We start from the raw sequence: 21,980 nt of genomic DNA, 5'->3' as shown, positions 1-21,980 counted from the left end.
TGAAGTTCGATCCGGGATTTCTTGGTTTGATCCATTCTGACCTACATAGTTTGGCGTTGCGTGGCGACGACATTTCGATGAAATCAGATCAAGAAGGTTGCGACTTAGGATGCTCATCAGACATTGGGGTTATATAATATAGTAGCATTGATTATGAGATGAGCATACAGTAACGGTAATAGTGCATAACTAATCTTTACTTGAACGTGATCGCGAAGAGATTGATGTACTGTGAACCCGAAGAACAAAGCCACAAACTGTGCGAAAGGGAATCCGTTACGCGTTAAGGTTCCATAAAGACGAGAGTCGTAAAGTAGATCGCAGGTGTGCTAGACGTGCCAGAAGCGCAAAAGGTTACTGCACATGATGTGGCAGTCTGGCGGGACAGACAATAAATCAGGAACAAGTGGGGGAGAAGGTACTAGAAGTGGTCTTGGAAGCCTGCGTATGTTGCAGTACTGTTTGACCGAAAAGCATATGAAACGAAAACAAAGGCGACGATTCGCGCATACGTAGCCCATTGCAACAGGCTACTAGCTCTGCATTGCACTGTCGAAATATTGCTGAATCAAGTACCTGTGACCTTCTAGTATCATGCCAACTTCGAGGACTTTGACGTTGTGTTCAACAGCATATGCCTTTCCGTAATTGACGCGACTTGCTGCCTCTAGCCGTTCGTCTTTGAAGGGCTGAACCTGCACTGAGTATTTCGTCAGATTTTCGCCTGGTAGCAAATTCGGGGCCAAGGATGAGGTGTGGATAACACCGTGATCGTCCATGACGAGGCCTGGCTTGGTGGCGCCTTGGCCTTTGTAGGTTTGGATTGGACTGTATGAATCGTAAGCTGTGAAGCTCGAAGTTCGAAGAACAGTAATCACTATCCATCAAAAAGACCTACATGCACTGGCTGAAGTCGCCCTTATTTCGCACAACGACGAATCTGCGTATCTCACTGAAAGCCGTTTGGCCGTAAAGGACGGTGCTGAAGTGCGTGGAATTGCGAGTTCTGCCTGGATTGCTTTGACCTGCAGGTTCCGTCCAGAGCATCTTGAAAACCTTGGCGTCTGATCAGTGGTGTTGGTGGATTAACCAAAGAGAGGGCCTTACTCGACCAAGCACAAAGAAACTAGCGTGGTGATGCTTGACAACTCGACGGTAGCCTGCATTCGTTAGCTAAAAGATCCGACCATGGCTATGCTGCGATGCTCACGTGGATCGAGCGACTCCTGATTGCTGGCTTCATTCGGATCTGTCTGAATATACCTTCGATCAAGACTTCGTATGGTAGATTGCACGTCATAAGGAAGAGATGTTACTGGTCGACGAGGTGCTGGGTATTGAGCCGACTGGGATCGCGTCATATGTGGTGTTGTATGTTGCGGTTGTCCCGCTGATGCTGATGTAAAAGGAAAGCCAGATTGAGTTTGCTGATTCTGATGTAGATATGGTGATCCTGAAGCAGTTGTGACAGAAGCCTGGGCCGAGGCTATAGAATGGCTATCTAATGGACCGTACGAAGTGTCATGACCGCTGGGTCCTCCTGTGACAAGACTCGCTTGCCCATCTACCCTCCTTTGATCACCTGGCAGATGATAGCGCTGATTGTTTGCCGCTCGCCCGATTGCGCCATAGTCAGGGGCGGTGGATATATATTGCGAGCCGTTGGACGTCGTTTGTGGATACGAATGATGAGCAGAGTGGGCAGCTGAGGACGATGATGCTAATGGCGCAGTTCCATAGCTCCCTTGAGCCGAAGCGAAAACAGATGATGTTGGCGGTGCAACAGCATATGATCCTTGAGGATGAGCATATGATGCAGATAATGACGATGGTGCCGCTACGTAGTTTTCTCGTGAAGATGGATGCGGTTGCGGGAGTGGCGAAGTGGACGAGTAGCTTGTTTGAGGATAGCTTGATCCTGAAGTAGGTATCGAAGGTAGGTTACGAGGTGCACTGTCCTTGGATTAGACATTTCTCGCCGAGGCGCTGAGACATCGCTTGGTCTTACCTTCGGTCGTCCCCGTAAAGCTGTGTAGCTGGCGTCGTCGCGGTAGTGTTAGCGTCTAGATGTTGAGCTTCCCATAAGGTATCCAGGATTCTACTGTTGTCGGCAGCGTAAAGAAAGGCATAATGACGTTGATGCTCTTTCGACCATATCCAAGGCCCGTAGTAGTCGGGCATAGCTACATCATGGCGGGTTGTTGACTCGAGCGCAATCAAGGAGGGTCCGAGTAGTTTAAAACATCAGAGTTCACGGAGCGGGGCATCGCAGATCGAGAAAGAGGCTCTTCGCCGAGACAGGCTACCCCAGGCTGGGTGTGGTAATCGTGCAGCGGATGCAAACATGTGACAGATTCCATACGAAGACGAATGAGTAGCTGTGGGTGCATACAGTATGGGCGAGCCTTGACTAGCGGGCATGCGAAAGATTACAAAGGTGGGTCTAGTGGGGCGAAATAAAGTTGGCTGCATGGTAGCCAACGCGCCTCGCTTGATCGCGTCTTGCACTAGGGCCTGGGAGCAGTCAATCACGCAATGTCGTCAACTACGTTGACATCTCTTAGCTTTCATCGCAAACCAGGGAGGGCGAGACATATTGTTGTTCTTAGAGCATAGGACCGCAAATGCGCTCTCGTATGTTCCATATTTCATAGGGGCAAGAAGCGCGCATCCGCCGTACAGCTGCAATGCCGACGTGGTCCGATCTCGTAGGTGGCTTCACATTATGCCATGGACTCCCATCAACCTAGGAGCTGACTTCCAAAGACTGTCCCAATTGACAACATCGAATTTCGCCCACCTCTCGAGATCGATGCACTGAATAGCATTAACGAAGCGGGAGCCGATGCGCCTGCCGCTGGCCAGATCGGCGGGAAACACGAGACAGTGCAAGCAAAGTTAATACCGGAGCCTTTAGCTTCATGTCCAGCCTGCAAAGCTCGAAATGGCATTCTCAAGAAAGTACGCTTCCTCTCGGAACTGAGACCGATGGAAGAACCTCATGCTGAAGATCAAAGGACGCATGCGCGGCCGCGGCGCATTCGTCCGACGACAAACAACATCTACGATGAGAGCAAAGACGCATTAGATCAATCCCGTTCATTCACCCCAGCTTTGACGTTACCTGCTCCTCCTCCACCACCTCCAAAGCGGGCTCCTCGACCTCCTACTCCGTTTAACAAGACTGTTGAGGCGGATGAACATCTAAACCAGGCGGCCCTACGACTTTACACCAACTTTATCAACGAGCTATCCGAATTTGCCGCACAGCAGAGAGAGGTGACTGCGTTGCGTCTTGCTGTTCAGGAGAGACGAAAGAAACTCCACAGACTAAGGGAGCATGTATCGCAGTGTGACATGCTGCTCTTCGATTGTATACGCAAGAAAATGAGCGAAAGTGCTTCATCCATCGATCCCGCTATGCTCACACTCTTCGAAGCAGCGCAGGCAGCTAGAGATCAGGTTGGGCCTGTTGAATCGGATTACGAGCCACTCGAAATCTCGCTTGGTGCGGAAGAACACAAGCTGATAGACCAATATACAAGGATCGAGGAGAGTTTCGACAAGATCTTCAGTTTTGATATAGCGTCCACTACCAGAACAGAGGAACAGGAGCAATCTGAGATAGAGTTTGAATCGTCCTCTGGAGCGTCTGTTGAGCGGCTACATGGTACACTGATCGGTGAGAATGTCGGTATCGGTGAATTACCAAGAGATGCTGGGGAACTCAATTTAAAGCTCAAGCCTCAAATCCAGCAAAAGAGTCAAGGCTACCACACTAGGACAGCATCGCTAGAATCAGTCGACCGCCCGAAGCTTCGCAATTACATCTCTACAAATAGAAGCGCCAACGCTAACGACTGGATGGAGACGCTGAGCTACATTGGCATCTGGGCTACGGGTCAGATTGAGTCATCTGGAAGGAATATTATGTCCAGAGACACCCCTGAAGAGGACATCTTCCTTGCAGAAAGTATCGACATCGATAATCCTGACCCTACATCAGAAGTGATCGATGATCTCCCCGTGAACCCGGGTCTGGAGGAAGGCAATCCTTTGCTCCTGCTAGACGAAAGCGAAGAGACTCGAGCTATCCTCAGCGACTACCTTGTAAACTTCGAAAACACGCCAGATCGAGTGAACCGATGGATGCTACACCAACTTCGTGTTTCTCCACATGAAATTTACACTCTCGTAAGGTATATTGCTGGAGTGGGAGAGTTGTCTACCCTGTGGCACTGGGCAACATCGATACTCAACGAATGGCCACATGATTCTCTCGGCCACAATCACGCAGACCATCAAGGCTCGGATGAATTTGAGAACGACATGCAGAATCCCCAGCGTCTCAGATATCATGGTGCGTGTCCCCCGGGCTGCGCCTTCGACAAATCATGGCAGGTGCCTCGGTCTTCCACCTTCTCCACTCCTGAAGTCTTTCCAAACCTTTCGGAACAGCTTTCACAACTAGACACCCAACACATCAAAGTACCACCCAATTCCAACAGCGGCGTACGATAACCAGCACTGATTCATAATGGCCCAATGAGCCATAGTTGAGAACGGCGCTAGGATGGTCATGCTTGCATTCTCAGGATGTCAGAGCAATTGCATTGGGTTTCAAAACCCTTTCCTACGAACAGCACGTTCCTGTTCAATTATCACTGCAATTCTCATCGTACACAAACAGCTCTCTGCTCAATACATCCAAGTAACTCCAGCCGCGATATGAATACTTACAGCCTCTACCTAGCGCACGTATGCGCATCTGGTATGCCTTGACAGCATGCATACATCCTGCAAGCCTCCTGCAAGTCCATCTGGCCATGAGTCACACGTGCATTGCAGGCATACTTTCCTTGTACATCTCTTCCACCAATCAATTATCGATAGCAGAGCCGCATACCTTTCGGCCGCGCTCGTATCAGTGTCCCTATCGGATATTGACCCTTTCACCCATGTCACGTTCCAGTCTTCATCCCTTTCACGAACAATACGCAGCTACTAGCCAACAGATCTCAGATTTTTGGTCACTGCACTATCGGCCAGCAGGCTTCGAAGCCCATTCAGCCGTATCTCCAGCCGTGTCGCGTCACTCACCGATATTGATGCCTTAGCGCGGTGATGATTGGTCAGTCTGGACGGGCTTATTGCCACGAGAACAACATCCAATCGACCGTGCGGGGAGACGCATGTATTACTGTCATCTCGTTAGTGCGATAGCTGCCTCACTCGCCTGTCGCAGACTATCTCATTTGCCTACGCCATCAGGCTCATGTGGCCAATTACGGCAAAATAAGCAAATACGTGGTGGTAAGACCTGGTCGTGCTCAGTTGTCAAGACGCAACGTAGGGCCAATCTGACCTCGGGATAACAAGGCAATAGGCGACTTTGTGCCCACGTCGCGCGGGGTCATAGGGCAGAAACCGGTTATACGGCAGCGCGCGGGTAGCAAAACAGCTGGCGCATTCTGCAGCTTCGTGCAGCTATGGTCATGCGTACGGTTCCTCATACATGGCGTTTTGCTTTGCGCCGTGAAGAGTAAGTCTTTCCACAACGAGTGGGTCGGGTGGCAGTTCCAGCCTTACCAGCTGCATGCGCTGGTTTGGTCTTGGGGTTCAGGCAGTCGCTAGAGCAGCGTGTAAGACGGGAGCTAGGCGTCCTCTTGCATGCCGCGGTGGGTCAAGTGGGGTCCGGCGGGCCGTTGGGATAGAACTCCATTGACGGGGCCTGGGGCGAAGCATCAAGCGATGCCGTGTCGTCCTCCTCCCTATCTTAACCCAGCGTTTGACTTAATGGACAAATGACAAACGGGAGCAAGCTACGCGTTTGCCGTGCCATCTGATCGCATGTCACCGCCGATAGGAATCACATGTCACTCCCGAAGCTCATGCTAGGATACGATACCTATCAATACGCCATTGATGAGCTTTAGCAGCTCCTGCCAAATTGAGCTTACCGCGCGGTTGGCGATCATCGGTAATGTATGTGGTGTACCCGCCGGGTTTGTGATACCGGCACTTGTCTTTCTATCGGGCCGAAAGAACGACGGTAGCCTTATCTTCGGGATCCGATGTGCTGACATCAGGTCAGATCCAGACACCTCACACATACCGCAAGCGGGCGTCCTGCTGATCACCGTGAGAGTGGGACATATCGAGCTGAACCCGACACGGTGGTTACAGAACGCAACCTTGGGGCTTGCTAGTAGTGGGGTGATCGACCACCTGTCCCCCTCAGCTGCTTAGCAACGTGGTTGAGCTGACGTTTCATGGGGTCTCGGATCGAATGGAACGATATGCTCCGGTAAGCCTAATGCTGCATTTGAATACCAAATAAGATGATACAACGCCCGACCGCCGCCCTGTCAAAGAACCTTGCAATCCGGGAAATTCGTTCCGAGAGTCATACGCGGAAATGAAAAACTTACTATTACCGTCATGATTCGTTAGACTATACAATATTAGGACAATGTGATAACATGCGCTTGTAAGATGATGGAACCCCCATGAACCACTCGGCACAAGGAAAATAGACGACCGAATTACGCGACCGGGTGTTTCCCAAATCGAGCCAGTGGGTGGTGACCCCCAATAGAAGAGGTACTCTTACTTCGCTTGCTCTTGTATGTGGGTAGCAAGTTTCGTAGCCAACTCGTCGTATGTCTGCGTCCTTGCGAGATTGGACGAGAGTCAGGGGTGGCGGAATTGTCGGGTAGTTGCGTGCTTGTCTCATCGACGACCGCCGAGGGTATTGGAGGCTGTGTACAAGGCGCTGATGAAGCGGGTTGGACTGCGCCGCCGAAGTCCGACGGATCATGAACATCCGTTTCCCGAGCACGGGTTGGAGAGAGTGTTGGGTGTACGGCGGATAATAGAGTATGCTGCGATTGGGTGCCACCCTCATCCGATGTTGCTGCTCCTGTGTTCATCTCAACTGCGATATATTTTGCCGCTGCATGATGCGCCTTGATCTCGTTGTGATGGCTCCTTGCCGTCGCATGATCAGGATGAGTAGTGACGCTCGATGTCTGGACGCTGTCCTTCCGTTCTGCTGCGTCTCCGATCTTTGTAGGACAGATATCTGGGGTCTGGAGTGAGAGGGCGTTTGCTCCGATGCATTTTCTAGCCTTCTCTTGCTGGTCATGAGAAGTTTCCGCGGTAGAACTTGTCATTCGGTGTTCATTGTCGATATCCGCATTTGCCATCGCCTGATGATGAGATGATGGCACAAACGTTGAAGATTCTCGCAACACAGCGTTACGTTCTTCGTGTAGCATCTCCCGTGATTCGTAAGGCTCTGACATGGCTATAGCTTGGTCGGTATCGCGTATGCTATCTTCTTCTTGGAGATACCAACTTGAAGACGGAGAAGCCACGCCTTGCCTAACGCTCATTTCACGGCAGGAGCGAGGCTCGTGCTCCGACCCGTTGGCGGAAGAGTCATCCTGCTCGCTGCCTTCTCTGCTCTCGACAGAGCTGTCGACATTCCAATATTGTGTAGCTCGAGCTTTCCAATCACCTTCTGAAGGACTTGATACTCCATGCTCTTGCAGTGTATTGAGATATACTTGCTTATGGACCGCGCTTTCTTTGAGATGAAATAGCGACCATTCCCGGATTTTTTGCTTCACCGTGGGTTGATCACGTAACGAGGAAGGGGCAATTTCCGTTTGTGTTCGTCTCATGGGAGTCGCGCATGTTGGTGCGGGCCTGATCGAATGTGCTGGATCTGAATATCGTCTAGTCAACATTGATGTGTCCAAACCCTGTATCATCGCTTCGGCTTTCAAACGCTGAGCTCTCGCTTCGAGAATGAAGATCTCGTATACGATATCACCGCTCCCACTCGCACCATCTTTGGAGCTGTTATCAGAAACGACGTCGATTCCAGGAAGGTATACGTCCTGCTCGTCCCTCCACTCGAGGTCGCAGGCTTGCTTGTGGCGTATTTGCTCAAACTCTCTCTTCAATGTATTCACCTCGGCCATCATAGTATCATATCCTTGATCAATATCGGTCGCTGAAGAAAGGTTAACCGGGTCGTACGAGGTAAAATAACGATGCGTAGGAGGTGGAGGAGGCGGTGGAGGTGGAGGTGGTAAGAACTGGTCCGGGGATGGCGATCCTGTCGAAGGTAGGGGTGTACTATAAGCTGAAGTATGTGGAATAGTTTCACTCAAGTTCCCTATTGTAAAGGTAGTGTCTGCGTTGTTTTCGTCGGGGAGGATGCTGTGGATATCCCACTGATAGAATCGGTCTTCTTGGTCCATGAACATCCACTCGGCGCCAGTCAAATCGCTCTCATCTTCCAGATAGTTCTGTTCTGTTTCCCCTAGATCATCGCGGGCTTTTTCCACCTTTTCGTATGCGTCTTGAAGCAGACTTGAGAGTTCGCCCGGGTGGTCGTTGAGGAACTCTCTTATTCGGCTCATGAACGCGGCTTCCGCATCTCCAGCATCGACCCTCTTCAGTTGGACTACGCGGCTGTTGGTCCTTAGCCTTTCGCGTTTGACTAATAATTGTTTTCTTGCTGATGATATTCGTATTTGGGAGTCGGCTATCTCTTCCAAGCGCTGCCGAATCTGCGACATAATAAGATCAGAATACGACACTCCTACTCTTTCGTCTTTTGCGGAACGTTGATACTCCATGGCATTCAAAGGCTGATCAGCACCGCTCTTCGCGGGAAAGCAATCCAGTAATGTTCGAAACAAGAATGATGCTGCTCTCCTTGCATAACACTGGAAATAGCTCGCGCTGGCTGTCCAGGAGTCCCCTTGTCACATTCCAGTCATCAGGCCCTATAAGACGCGGCATGAACAGCCAGAATTCAAGGACGGAAATTGGCAAACGTGGCCGTCATCTGGCGTTCCCCGGCAGATAAGGGGAGACCTGACACATGAGCCAGCCGCAGACAAGCGTGTTGATGATCCAAGGTTTTGCGCACGACATGGAGCTGGAGCGGGCTGGTCGGTCATCGTCTGCGAGACAAATCGGGAGCTGGAAGCATGTACGAACCCGATTTGTTTGTCGCACGGATATTATCATAAAACCAACGAAGAGTCGCACGGACGGTTGTATCGGGGTGGTGGCGTCGGGCTGACAACATCGGAATGTCGTATCGGATGTGCGCGGGGTCGCCCGCTCCCCGGTTTACAATACTGCATAAGCGGTGTAATGCATGGGTTGGTCGTACATCCAAATGATGTCCGCATGTCCACAACCCAGATGCTCGACGCGCAGGCGGGAGAACATCAACCGCATATGCAGAAAGATGTGGAGGTGGTGAACGATGAACATGCTTTTGCGTAGTACGCAGCACACCCTCCTGATTGACCTTGTCGAGACAGCAGAGCCGCATCACTTGACACGCCCAGCTACTGCTTCCGAATATAAAGTCAGTGTAAGACACCGACCGTCAAAGTAACTTGTCCCCTCATCAGGCATTTCTCTCGCGTATACATTTGACCAGCTTGTCAAATCATTGCATGCTCCCCGCGTAGCTATCGTGTCGTTAGCAACCTAAAACCGGCGCTGCTACCCAGCCGTCACGGGTGATATGGCCACCAATACCTACACTTGGGTGTGGAGCGATACGTACCAAGACTACTATTATGTGACGTACGACGAATACAGTGAGTTCCAGGAATATGGTCTGAGAACGTTTTAGACCACTGACACTGCTAGGGCGTCCTGTTTATCATTGGTCTAAACAAGCGCAATCAGCAAACGACCAAGTGTACACTCCCGTTCAACCAGTACCTACCAGACAGGACTCAGTATACCAGCCAGACAATGGCTCAAACACGGTGCAGATGCCTGAACCTGGTATGTCGTGGTATTCCATGCATGGCATGCATAACGCCTAATTGGATGTTCTTGTAGCTCCGCCACAGGCCCGCGTAATGCCGGACTTCATTTCAGGCACGCCACACACCGGATGGTATGATCTGCTGGACTCGAGTAGGTTTCCCACATCCACTCGAGCCATCACATGATCTGACAGACCCCAGGCTATCGAATGCGAACGGGCCAAGAGGCTCAAACATTCTTCGTAGTTGGCAGGGTCTTCGCTACGCTGTACACAGAGGCTGCAGGCGCAACCGCACAAGTCCGCGCAAATGACGACGCATACACTGTGGTCCGCTTCAATGAAAGGGCCCATACGAACATCCGCCGTTTTGTCGTAGTCAAGGTAAAACGAGGCTTTGTAAAAGCGTGGTAAGATATGACGGAAGATTGCAGAGGCTGCTTATTAACTATGCCAGTGGCATTGGCACTTACTCTGGTCGTGGCGCCCTCAAAGATGGCTGCAACCCGGCCGAACATACGATCCTCTACCTTTCTGGAACAGACCCAGCTTCCTGTTATTTACCTGGAGAGTACGAGAGCGGGATGTGGAAGGACCCTATCGAAGTCGAAGCGGTCGACTCTTCGATTACGATACGACGAGAGTCGCGCATACGATTTGGCAAGACATACCCGATCGAGATGAATGTCAAAGTGAAGGATGTTGGGAGGGTTCAGCCCCACCACCTGAGCAAACTCCTACAGTATTGGACCGACGAGGACGACTAATCAGAACGGTACGTGTGCGATACCGGGTCGCCCTAGAGTATCGCGCATACTACTGGCACATGCAATCGCTATGCCGCCACGTGGTGTGCTCTGGAGTACGACCTTGATGTCCCCTGCCTTCCAAGCAACAAATACGTTTTCTTGTCAGATGCACGCATCGATCTTCCGACTTTTCAGTTATCCCAGTGATTATGAACCTAACGGCCGAAGTAATGATAGCGCGATTCGAGGACCGGTGTTGGTGGGAGGCGTTGCGACCTTGTGGGTTCCGTTCGGCGTTTGCCACTATTAAATACGTTATCCGACCAAATTGAACACCATCTCATTCTTTCATCTGCGCCTTCACTGATCGCGCGACTCGAGCTTGTGATAGTCTTGCACGGGATGATGCATGTGACAGTATCGTCTTCCCTGTTCTCCTGTGTCTGTCCAGAGAACTATAGACGGCGTACTCCAAGGAGAACGTTCAATCGAAGCGTATGCGGGAGGTTCGCGATTCGGGTGGGTTCGAGGCTGCGGTATCCTAGGTGACAAAGGACAAGCTCTACATCGTGTCTCGCGTTAGACGGTCGCATAGTCCCTCATATATCGCAGATCGTACGATGCGATTGTTGAAGATGCGATGGGCCATCGAGCGCGACTACCCAGCCACGGGGCCGAGCGCTACGAAAGGGCGCGTCGTGTAGCTGCCATCGTCGCTGGACGCGAGGTATCGATCCTGGATGCAACTCCATGGGCGGTCAATTTAGGTCGTGATCGTACTGATGACATCGGCAATGCGCTCGTCGATAGCTCGTGAGTGCGCAAGAGTGTTCATGCATGGAGGGGTGATCATGAAGCGGAAGGCGACTTGGGTCACGCGCGATGGATTGGGTGGTCCGCACCACCCTGCCCAGCATGTCATCAACATTAAGCAACACAACTATCACGCACCTATATGAAGTCTGCACGATTGACACGAAATTTAATTGTAGCTTTGCCCAAGTGCACCACAAAAGCAACAAAGATCCAAGCTCCGAGCAGAAGTCTGACCACTTGCCCAAACCTTTGGCCCTACCTAAGTAGCATCTTGCTGGGTCTTTCCATCATAATATTCGCAGATGAGATGAGAAGTACTGAGCGATGAACACATGGACACGACTGGCTGAGTTATAAATGGCACGATCGTTGGAAAGAAAGCTCGCTGATGTGTTTTGTCATAGATCTGGTGCAAGTCTACGACTGACATTCAGAGAGAGCTGGTCGAGGACGTAATGCCTCATTTCCTTCCTTTACCCCTCGCATTGAATGTCTTCAAAGGATCGACCTTGCCATTCCTTCGTACCACTTTCCTGCCCTTGCCCTTGGTATATTGCTTCTTCGCCCGTGGTATGTTCAGGCCGACAAAGCCAACATCCTGCGGCTTCTTCCCACCTGGTAGGAGATAATCGGGAATGTGCCGCAAGTGGGGTTGTATCCTCGCGGGATGGTTGAGAGTCTGGTCGTGGCGGAGATGCGCGAGCGCTTCAGGGTTCTCTTCAAACTGTTACGATGTTAGGATGAGCCAGCAATGAATGATGCGGGCGAACTTACGTATCGGGACAGCTTCTGCGACTTGGCCAGCTCCATGTGGATTTCCTTGATACGTGCCTCGCGGATGGCGATCCTGGTCACCGACTTCAGGGCATCTGCGAACCGGTATCGGAATGGCTCTAATCGTTTCATGTCGAATTGGTAATCCTCCAGCTTTTGGCCCTCTTCTTGGTGCTGCTCAACCTTCTTGAGAACTTCTTCATCGTGTTCACATCCCGCAAATGTAGTCGGCTTATGCTTGCGGTATTTCTCCTTCGGGATGATGAACGAAATGGCCGTGCCAGACTTGCCGGCTCGTGCTGTTCGTCCAATTCGATGGAAGTACGATTTGTAGTTCCCGGGGAAGTCGAAGTTGATTATACAGCTGACGTTCAGGAAGTCGATGCCGCGAGAGACGCCGGAGTCGGTCTCCTTGTCCTTCTTCGCTTTCTTCTTTGGTCGCGACTCGTCTTGCACGCCAACGACGTCGGTTTCGTCCGAAGCAATGAGGATCTTATAGAGATCTTTGTTAAACTCCTCCACAATGTGTGTTCGGGACGCCAGTGGCAGTTCGGAGTTGAGTACGATCGCCTTGATGCCGAATTGCTCGAGGAAGAGTTTGACGCGGTATGATCGGTCGACGTCGCCAACGAAGACGATACTGGAGATACGAAGTCAGCGTTGTCTCAAATGTAGTTCATGCCGGCGCTTCTTACCTCTTTCCATGGACCAGATTGAGTTTCATCATGGCGAAAAGCAGCAGAAACTTATCGTCCTCCGCCACCTTCAGAACGTATTGCTTGACCTTCTGCGAGTCCTTGTCGAGGTCTTGTAGCTTCAGTACAACTGGATCTGTGCAGAGCAGGCTGCCGAGTGACTCAACGTCAGTTGAGAGGGTGGCTGAAAGGACGATCTTCTGGACTCCAACAGGAATCTCCCGGGCGATGTTCTCCATGTCGTCTGCGAACCCGTAACCGTTGATCAGATCACCCTCGTCTACGACAAGCGTCTTGATGTCGCTGACTGCCATGGCAGAGCTGTTGATGTTTGCCCATGCCCTCGCTGGTGTTGCGACGACGATCTCTGGTTTGTCCGCGAGTGCTGCCTTGATGACGACATCCGATTCCTTGCCAGCGATGTTGCGGACCCGAATCGATTGTCCACAGTGTTGTGAGAGCGATTTCGCGACTGTCGCGATTTGTGAGCAGAGTTCCTTAGTGGGCGCCAGGATGAGCGATTGGCCTTTCTGTTGCAACGTCTTATGGAGGATGGGGAGAAGGTAGGCTCCCGTCTTTCCAGTACCTGTCCCCGAACGCGCAAGGACGTCGCGTCCCTCCAGTATCAACGGTATGCCTTGGGACTGTACTGCCGTTGGTGATGCCCATTTTAGGTCGCGGATCGCTCTTAGAAGACGGGGCTCGAGTTGAAGTTCGGCGAATGAGGCGACTATAGGGACTGGCTCAGCGGCAGGTTTTGACTTAGAGCTCTTCTTCTTCTTCGGTGTGGCAGCGGTTGCAATCGCAGGCGCAATTGTGGTGGATGTCGCGGGCTCGGGCGAGCTGCGGGGCTCGGATTGCGACTCATCGCTCGATGTCACCTCTGGCACGTCGTGTGCGTTGAGTTTGCGCTTCGCCATCGTGTCGGAGTTTGATTCGAATCTACGAAACGTGGTCGCGTCGGTGTTCGTCGAGGTTTGCGCTGCCTGCATCTACCAGTTCTGAACTTTTTTGGCGCTACTGCCGGGCGGCCTTGGCGCGACCCACAGCGGAGGAGCGACTGCTGAACGCTGATGCCCTGCGTCGGTCGCGACTTCCACACACGCGACTGGGACTGAACGGCAGGCACACGACACCGGTAACACCAAGCAACATACTGCAGGATCAAATGTCCAGAACCTCTACATCGTCATTCTACAGCACTACATACATCTTCTCGTAGATCCTCGACTATAGGAATGCGCCCGTTCGAAGCCCAGACACAGCATAAGCAGTCATCCGTTGCAGCAAGGGCATTCGAACACGACCTCGTCAACTCAATTCCACAACGTTCAGCCTTCGATCCCGATCAAGCCTTGATTCGTCTTGCAATACTCGTCGCATGTAGCCTAAAGTATTTCGTTAGTAGGTGCCAGCAAAGAGCACACAAACACTTACCCTGGGCATGCCTCTTCTGCCGCCATCCTGCACCATCCTCTCTAGAGCTACAACATACTTGGTGATCTCCTCGTTTCCCAGCTTCTTCAACGCCTTCAAAACAGCATCGATCGTTTCCTGATCAGGTCCTTGATCACTTGTACTCATCAGGTCGATACCCGGGGGCGTTTGGGTGAACTCCACTGCCGTCGAATAGCTCGCGTAGTATGGGACTCTGTTCGCGTCGCAGCCCCAAACCAAGATGCTGTATTGGCACGTGGCTCCGACCAAAATTCCAGTCCCTGCAAAGTCTAGCACTGCGGGCAAGCTGGGATGCGGTGTATCGACGCCATATGTTGTAATGATTGTGTCATTGCCTGGGAATTGGAATGAGAAGAGGTCATTTACAAGCCCAGTGGGCTCAGAGGGATCGATCGGTGTCGGGTCGTATTGTACGTTCCGCATCGCCGCATACTGAGGGTTTGATGCGAGAATCATCGACCATGGTTGGAAGTAGAACCCGACAGGTGGTGGTTGCCATGATCTGCCGTGATGGGCATAATCGGTGGTATTGAACGTTGGAGGTATGCGAACCCGTACGCCTTCCGCACCCACCTTGCGCGGACATCCGTTTGGGACGGTGTGCGCGATGGCACCGAGTGCAGCCGCGAGTATCAAGATGAAAAGCATGATGCTGGAGGTAGGCTGTAAACGAAAAGAAGAAAAAGAGCTCAAGACTTCTGAATGTATGTATGTGACATCCGAAGCTCCCGCTGACTGTCTTCCTGATTGGGAAAGAGGCCGGGGTAGTTGCTCATGGTCGTCGTACGATGCCGAATGGACACGCCAATCAAGCCGTGAGTCGGGTCACTCACTCCTCACCACGCGCAACAAGTACGAGATGTTACTTACTCTGTATTCAAAGACTCATAATGTGCACTGGAACATCTTTCTTGGAAATGATGTTGCAAAGATATGTCGACAGCTACCAGCACTAATGCGAAGAGAAGCCTTACCTAGATTTTAAACGCTCAGTCTTGGGCAAAAGGCCTTTCCAAGTACGACAGCCTCGTGCAACCATGAATAAGCCCAATGAAGCACCAACAACGAGTTGCTTCTCCATAGCGCGACGCCAACAGAAACTCCTTGTACATTAGACAACGAACCGTCTCGTAGGTTTCGCAAAACGTTCGTCGCAGTCGCGGGGCGCAATGTTCCGATAGAATATCCTCCGTATTATATTGTTCCGCTGCTTTGGATCAACGATTCTAACCACTCCTATACTATACACCTAAAGGTGAGCTTTCCACTTCTACTCGCTCACAGGTACCATCTAATCTCCCAGTGAGAGCTAGAGTAGATCCATACTGTCCTCACGAAATTGTTCGTGTTGAGCGGTAGAATATGGCGGCAGAGGATGGCGGAACGAGGGCCCGTGGAAGCCGGACTCAAAGCTATGATCGCGCGAACGTGCGCGGACGACCAGAATGCAGTTGTAAAACACTCTCGAGAGAAACACGCAGGTATGTGTCGAAGGTATCGAGTAACGACAACATTGCGAAGATGCAAGTCGATCATTACCGTGGAGAAAGCCGGGTCACAGGGGTCCTCTGATGCAAGCCGACTTCGGACTCCACCGCCAGCGCGTCCTCATTGGTTACCACACCATCGCTTATCTTCACTCTCCTGTTTACCTCATCGAAACCACCAACCCCAACCTGCCTCCAACATGCCCACCATCTCCACGCCCAGACCTCGTTCAGTCTGTCCAAGCAAAAAGTCACAGATCTCAGCCACTCAGGGCTCAGCATGAAAATTTCCGCTGAGCCATTCGGTCCTGCCCGCCACTACGAGGCAAGCGCGATGCACCTCCGTTGCAAGGCCGTTCGTTATCAGCATAGGCGAGCGATCATGCAATGCCCAGTCGGCTAAGAGCTGAAAGTGCCCTACAACAAGACCTCATTGCTAATATAAGCTTCAAAATTGCGTAGAAGACGAGAGGTTTCTAGTCTTGGCCGTCGTTGCACGTTACCTAGTCTTGACATGCGCCTATCTTCAACCAATCATGTGCCGGCCCGATTGCCAATCGACAAGATGGTTGTGTGCGGTTGAAAGGCTCGAGATAGCAGTCTTGGGACCGAGCTGAAGCCGGGAAACGGTAATCGTGGGGATGCATTGGGGTATAGATACCTCGTCTGCCCCGCTGGACTGGTTCGACAGCCAACGCTTTGAAGCTTGACATTGAACCAAGCTACATCTCTCGACATGGCTGGCGGCGGTACTCCTGTTGGCCCTTCTGCTTCTCCCCTTGGCCAGGGTTGGGGCTATGGCATCGTGCTTGGTGTTGGCTTTCTCTTCGCCCTTGGCATGGTATGTATACATGAATGCTACAAGCGCAACGATCTGACAACCTAAAGGTCTTCACCACTTGGGTTCTCAAGCGCTACAACAATGAGGTGCAAACTTCAGAGATGTTCTCAACTGCCGGTCGTACTGTCAAGTCTGGTTTGGTAGCTTCAGCAGTAGTGTCTTCGTGGACTTGGGCAGCTACCCTGTTGCAGAGTTCTTCGGTCGCGTTCCGCTACGGTACGTTTCGACACTACATTACAGAAAGTCAGAGATCTGATCGTCTTTAGGTGTTTCTGGACCACTCTGGTATGCCGCTGGTGCTACCGTACAGATCCTGCTCTTTGCGACCGTTGCGATCGAACTCAAGAGGCGAGCCCCTAACGCTCATGTGAGTGGAACAGCTTCTCGCTATCGGCGAAGCTAGAACTGACCACTCCATAGACGTTCCTCGAAGCTGTGCGTGCTCGCTATGGAAAGGCTACGCATTTTGTCTACATCACCTTCGGCCTCTTCACCAACATTCTCGTTACAGCCATGTTGTTGACTGGCGGATCTGCCGTCATCAGCTCTTTGACCGGTGTGCCTACAGCCGCAGCCTGTTTCCTACTTCCCCTGGGTGTCGTAGTCTACACCATGTTTGGTGGTATCAAGGCCACGTTTCTCACAGATTACGTTCACACCGTTATCCTCCTCATCATCCTTCTTACTTTCGCATTCACGACTTATGCCACGGGTGACCGGCTCGGCTCGCCCAAAGCAGTGTACGATCGTCTGCAGGAACTTTCGGCAACCACCCCCGTTCCCGGCAACGCTGGCGGAAGCTATCTTACAATGAGGAGCAAAGATGGTGCCATCTTCTTCGTCATCAACATCATTGGAAACTTTGGAACTGTCTTCATGGATAACGGATGTGAGTGTTCCTCTACATGAAATGGTATCGGAAACTGACTAGAGGCAGACTACAACAAGGCTATTGCTGCATCCCCAGTTCATGCTCTTCCTGGATACATCATCGGAGGTCTTTCCTGGTTCGCTATCCCTGTAAGTACTCCTTCCATGAGCATCCCGAATCACGTCTGATCTCGTCGTCAGTGGCTTTGCGCAACCACTATGGGCCTCGCCGCTCTGGCACTGCAGAGCACGGAGTACTTCCCTACCTATCCCAACGGCATGGATGAAGCCTCTATCAGCGCGGGCCTCACCCTTCCATATGCTGCTGTGGCGCTCCTCGGATCTGGCGGTGCAGTGGCTACTCTACTAGTCGTGTTCATGGCCGTCACTTCAGCTTTCTCGGCGCAGCTCATTGCTGTCTCCAGCATCTTGACATACGACATCTACGCAACCTACATCAACCCCAGTGCAAGTGGTCGACGTCTCGTCTACACCTCGCACGTCTGCGTATGTGGGTTTGGACTCGTCATGGCTGCGTTCTCGACTGGACTTTGGTACGCAGGTATCAGCATGGGCTGGCTGTACGTCTTCATGGGCGTAATCATTTCGTCTGCGGTGCTTCCAGCCACCCTCACATTGATGTGGAAGGGTCAGAACAAATGGGCGGCTACTTTGTCGCCAGTGTTGGGTCTTTGCTGCAGCATCACCGCCTGGCTCGTCACCACCTCCAAGCTGAACGACGGCGTGATCACTGTCGCTACTTCTGGCGCCAACAACCCAATGTTGGCTGGTAACGTGGTCGCGTTGCTCTCACCCGTCATCTTCATCCCGGTCCTGACCCTGATCTTCGGAGTTGACAACTACGACTGGGTGTCAATGAAGAACATTCGCCTTGTGGACGATTCGGATGTCACAGCAGCTGCGCACATGGACATTGAAGCCGTGCACGGCCGCCATGCTGCCCTCTCCCCAGAAGCCGAAGCCGCCGAACAAGCCAAGCTGTTCCGCGCCTCCAAGATTGCAAAGATCACCACCGCGACGCTGACACTCGTTCTTCTCGTACTTTGGCCAATGCCTCTCTACGGTTCCGGCTACATCTTCAGTCAGTCGTTCTTCTCAGGATGGGTCGTCGTTGGCATCATCTGGCTGATGTGCAGTACTATGGCTGTTGGTGTATATCCTCTATGGGAAGGCCGTGAGAGTTTAGCCAGGAACTTCGGTGGTATGTGGCGCGACATCACTGGCAAGGGCCGTCGTCGCGGGGATCATGTTGAGGTGGTGGAAGGTGAGAAGACAGCTGCGCCAGGCACGCAAACACCTAAGGAGGCTGATGCGAAGGCGTTGGAAGAGAAATCGTAGATGAAGTTGGCAGACACCCACACATACGGTGGAGCCTTCATTAGAGTGTCCTGTACCTCGCGCAAGAATGGAATGTTCTCTGGAGAGCACAGATTTTCCATGTAATGCTGATTAGTAGCAGTTGTTCCAGGCCACAACAGGCAAGCGTCCCGCTCGGTGCTTCCCTCGGCCACCTCCTGAACTCTTGCACATCACCGCGAGCATCGACCCGGTTGCTGGTACCTCGTGATAATGATTACAAGTCTGTCTAACGCTCTCAAGACGCGTTCGGTGCTTCTTCGCCCAACGCTGTGGCGGTTGACCACGTTTTGCAGGGAGCCTCACCCGTGTCACCACGAACGCCTTCCCAAATCCAGGACACACGCGCGGGCAAACACCGCCCCAAGAACGCGCTACTGGGCAACGAAGAAGCGCGATTGCAGGAAGTTCCGGAACAATGTTCTTGTCGATCAAATTGTCCGGGGTTGCTCCAGGTACCCCGCGACCCCAGTGCTTACCCGGTAATAACTTCGGGGCATCTCCGCCGAGAGGCACGTTAGCTTTCTTCGAGCGACGTGTATGCTTGCAGCGGTATATAATGACCAGAGCTACTATGGCTTCAAATTTATCCTCGCCGAGCACACTTTCGCATCGACGTGATCATCATGAGTGCCCTCAAGTTCCTCGGCCTTGCTGCGCTCGCTGCGGCTGCTCCAGTAGAGGAGCGCGCAAAGAAGCCCAAGAGCTTTTTGAAAGAGCTTGGAAACTCGACTTGGATTATCGGCAATGAAATCTGGAATGTTACGCAAAATCGCCAGTATGCCGATAAGTTGTGGTACAAGGGCAAGGACCGCGTTGGAGATGCTGTTGGACACTATGTTAGTTACAGTATGTATGAAAAGGTGCTGCGGCCAGGGAGTCACAACACAGCTAACAACTTGTAGACGGAGCGGCATCTGATTTGAACTGGACGTCCGCCGCGATTGTCGACTCAGACACCGATTACATCAACGTCAAGTTTACGGCGAAGGAGGGCGACTTTCATTGGGTGATCTACGATGACCTACCAGGCGCATACCAGTACTTTGTCAATCACGACTTGCCTACGCTGGGCGAGTTCCGTACCTTGTGGCGTCTCGACAACACCTCGTTTCCACGTGGTCACAACAACGTCAAAGATGGTGCGCTTCCCGCATTGGAAGAATACCGTCAAGCTACCAACGTCCAGGATGAAACCTGGCAAAAGGCTGACGGGTCATTCTTGACAAAGTATGACTGGAGCGGGTTTGTTCGAGACCAAGAATACTACGGTGTTTATGGAGACGAAGTGGGGAGTTGGTACCTCAATCCTGGGAAGGACTACTACAACGGCGATCATCTCAAGCAGGAGCTCATGGTATGTTCGATCCGGTCGCCTCGCTGCTATGCGGTTTGATACTAACCTCTCAAAGGTCCATCGCGAGTCCCAGACGGGCGATGCAGTGCAGCTGAACATGATTCACGGCACACATTACCAGGCCATTGCGCGCGATTCGTTTGCTGATGGCAAGATCTGGGGTCCATGGCTCTGGTACCTCAACGATGGCAGCAAAGACGACGCGGCAGCCCGCTGGGAGAAGGAGGAAGCAGCCTGGCCGTATAAGTGGTTTGACAACAAGCCCTACCAGTCCCGCGGTAAGATGCAAGGCAAGCTCCTCTTAAGCGACGGACGCCCAGCTGCTGGCGCTGCCGTGTTCCTTGGAGACAACCGCAACACCACAGTATCCACGCTCGACCAAGGCCAGAACTACTACTACACCACATACGCCGACGAGGACGGCAAATTCGACATCCACGACATCCGCACTGGCACCTACGCGCTGTATGCCTGGGGCAACGGCGGCGCAATCGGCGATGTCACAACAAACTTTACCCAGAACGACGTCGTGATCCGCGAGGGCAAGAACACGAACCTCAAGGAGATGACATGGAAAGTCACCGACAGCGCGAAGCGCATCTTCCAAATCGGCGACTTCGACCGCACAAGCGACGGCTTCAAGCTCGCGGACCCAGCCCACCCATTCGAACACGCTCGCATTTCCAAGTGTCCCGCAAACCTGACCTACACCGTCGGCACCAGCTCTCCTCTTGACTGGTGTTTCGGTCAATCTGCGCTTGGCACCTGGTCTGTTCTCTTCCCTTCCAAGAGCATCTCCGCCGCTAAGTTGACGGTCTCGCTGGCGGGCTTCTCTCAGGGCTCGAGCTGCGATATCCTGCTCAACGACGTCAAGGTCGGCAACATCACCAGCGCCAGTCTTTTGAATAGTCAGGATACGTATCGTGGTGCGACACGGGCGGGCGAGTGGAGATTGCTGGAGATTCCGATCGCGGAAGGCGCGTTGAAGGGGGAGGGAAGCAATCGACTGGACATCAAGGTCACGAGGACGACGCAGTGGAGAGGGTGGCTTTGGGATAGCTTGGTTCTAGATGAGATGTAGATGACAAAATCAATCGTATCGCGCATGCATCGTGTGTGCTCCCATGTGCTCGGAAGGAAGGGTAGTTGCCAAGGTGTGAGGCTTGAACAGGCTAGCGTTATTTTGGATGTAAACGTCATCTTGCCCAACCCCCCCGAGGGGTATGGCGACCTCACACCACACCCCGATTTAGCAACAAAGCACTCCTGGAGTCAGTTTAACCTCTGGCTTCTTTAGGTACGAAACGATGGTGCTGGTGTTCTTCTTTCTCTCTCTCCTTCCTCGAGACCCGCCGTAAAGGCGGATGACTCAATGAAAAAGATACTGCGAGTTGAATCGCAGTATGGACATGCCCAATGAAGACGACTTGCGTCGCATGGCTTGCCACTTGATCTTGGAAGTGCGAGCACTCTCGACACTTGCCCAAAGTGAGATGTTGAGATCTCGTCCGGCCCTCGAGACATCCGTGAAGATGCTCCGCGGTCAGGACTTTTCTACGCTCGGTGAAGACGATACCAAAGGGGTGCTAAGTTAGGAAGGGGTACGTACCTGATGTTCATCCACCGGGCCCCGCGAGTAATAGTCCTGAGTCTGGGTATGTATCTCTACGCGAGTCGAGACCTTGGCAGAGAACCGACCTCTTCGGGTATTGGGTCTGCACTGGACTAACATCGTGCAAAAG

The 21,980-nt window shown here is 52.3% G+C and overlaps 8 protein-coding genes across 8 annotated transcripts; 4 read left to right on the top strand and 4 right to left on the bottom strand.

Annotated features, from left to right (window-relative positions):
- Positions 1–533: 533 nt before the first annotated feature.
- On the bottom strand, positions 534–1,361 carry J4E85_003837 (uncharacterized protein; the record flags this gene model as incomplete). The annotated part of the gene is made up of 4 exons (XM_051468102.1): positions 534–828; positions 899–1,056; positions 1,108–1,160; positions 1,211–1,361. The coding sequence occupies 4 exons, from the start codon at positions 1,359–1,361 to the stop codon at positions 534–536; spliced, it is 657 nt and encodes a 218-aa protein (XP_051327694.1).
- A 2,026-nt stretch (positions 1,362–3,387) lies between these two features.
- On the top strand, positions 3,388–4,521 carry J4E85_003836 (uncharacterized protein; the record flags this gene model as incomplete). Its single annotated transcript, XM_051468101.1, has 1 exon — positions 3,388–4,521. The coding sequence occupies one exon, from the start codon at positions 3,388–3,390 to the stop codon at positions 4,519–4,521; it is 1,134 nt and encodes a 377-aa protein (XP_051327693.1).
- Positions 4,522–7,644: 3,123 nt separating this feature from the next.
- Positions 7,645–8,594, bottom strand: J4E85_003835 (uncharacterized protein; the record flags this gene model as incomplete). The annotated part of the gene is made up of 2 exons (XM_051468100.1): positions 7,645–7,732; positions 7,753–8,594. 2 exons carry the CDS (start codon positions 8,592–8,594, stop codon positions 7,645–7,647), a joined length of 930 nt encoding a protein of 309 aa, XP_051327692.1.
- Positions 8,595–9,908: 1,314 nt separating this feature from the next.
- J4E85_003834 (uncharacterized protein) lies at positions 9,909–10,581 on the top strand (the record flags this gene model as incomplete). The annotated part of the gene is made up of 3 exons (XM_051468099.1): positions 9,909–9,966; positions 10,017–10,224; positions 10,272–10,581. 3 exons carry the CDS (start codon positions 9,909–9,911, stop codon positions 10,579–10,581), a joined length of 576 nt encoding a protein of 191 aa, XP_051327691.1.
- A 1,258-nt stretch (positions 10,582–11,839) lies between these two features.
- On the bottom strand, positions 11,840–13,768 carry DBP9 (ATP-dependent DNA/RNA helicase; the record flags this gene model as incomplete). Its single annotated transcript, XM_051468098.1, has 3 exons — positions 11,840–12,103; positions 12,154–12,793; positions 12,849–13,768. 3 exons carry the CDS (start codon positions 13,766–13,768, stop codon positions 11,840–11,842), a joined length of 1,824 nt encoding a protein of 607 aa, XP_051327690.1.
- A 411-nt stretch (positions 13,769–14,179) lies between these two features.
- J4E85_003832 (uncharacterized protein) lies at positions 14,180–14,954 on the bottom strand (the record flags this gene model as incomplete). Its single annotated transcript, XM_051468097.1, has 2 exons — positions 14,180–14,236; positions 14,286–14,954. 2 exons carry the CDS (start codon positions 14,952–14,954, stop codon positions 14,180–14,182), a joined length of 726 nt encoding a protein of 241 aa, XP_051327689.1.
- A 1,575-nt stretch (positions 14,955–16,529) lies between these two features.
- J4E85_003831 (uncharacterized protein) lies at positions 16,530–18,863 on the top strand (the record flags this gene model as incomplete). The annotated part of the gene is made up of 6 exons (XM_051468096.1): positions 16,530–16,634; positions 16,682–16,850; positions 16,901–17,001; positions 17,055–17,523; positions 17,572–17,654; positions 17,706–18,863. 6 exons carry the CDS (start codon positions 16,530–16,532, stop codon positions 18,861–18,863), a joined length of 2,085 nt encoding a protein of 694 aa, XP_051327688.1.
- Positions 18,864–19,507: 644 nt separating this feature from the next.
- On the top strand, positions 19,508–21,319 carry J4E85_003830 (uncharacterized protein; the record flags this gene model as incomplete). The annotated part of the gene is made up of 3 exons (XM_051468095.1): positions 19,508–19,730; positions 19,787–20,238; positions 20,294–21,319. 3 exons carry the CDS (start codon positions 19,508–19,510, stop codon positions 21,317–21,319), a joined length of 1,701 nt encoding a protein of 566 aa, XP_051327687.1.
- Positions 21,320–21,980: the final 661 nt, after the last annotated feature.

Source organism: Alternaria conjuncta, assembly GCF_024043145.1.
Source record: "Alternaria conjuncta strain BMP 0040 chromosome Unknown scaffold_5, whole genome shotgun sequence".
In the NCBI taxonomy this organism is placed as follows: domain Eukaryota; kingdom Fungi; phylum Ascomycota; class Dothideomycetes; order Pleosporales; family Pleosporaceae; genus Alternaria; species Alternaria conjuncta.
Note: the sequence above shows the minus strand (reverse complement) of the source record. Positions and strands in the feature narration are given on the sequence as shown.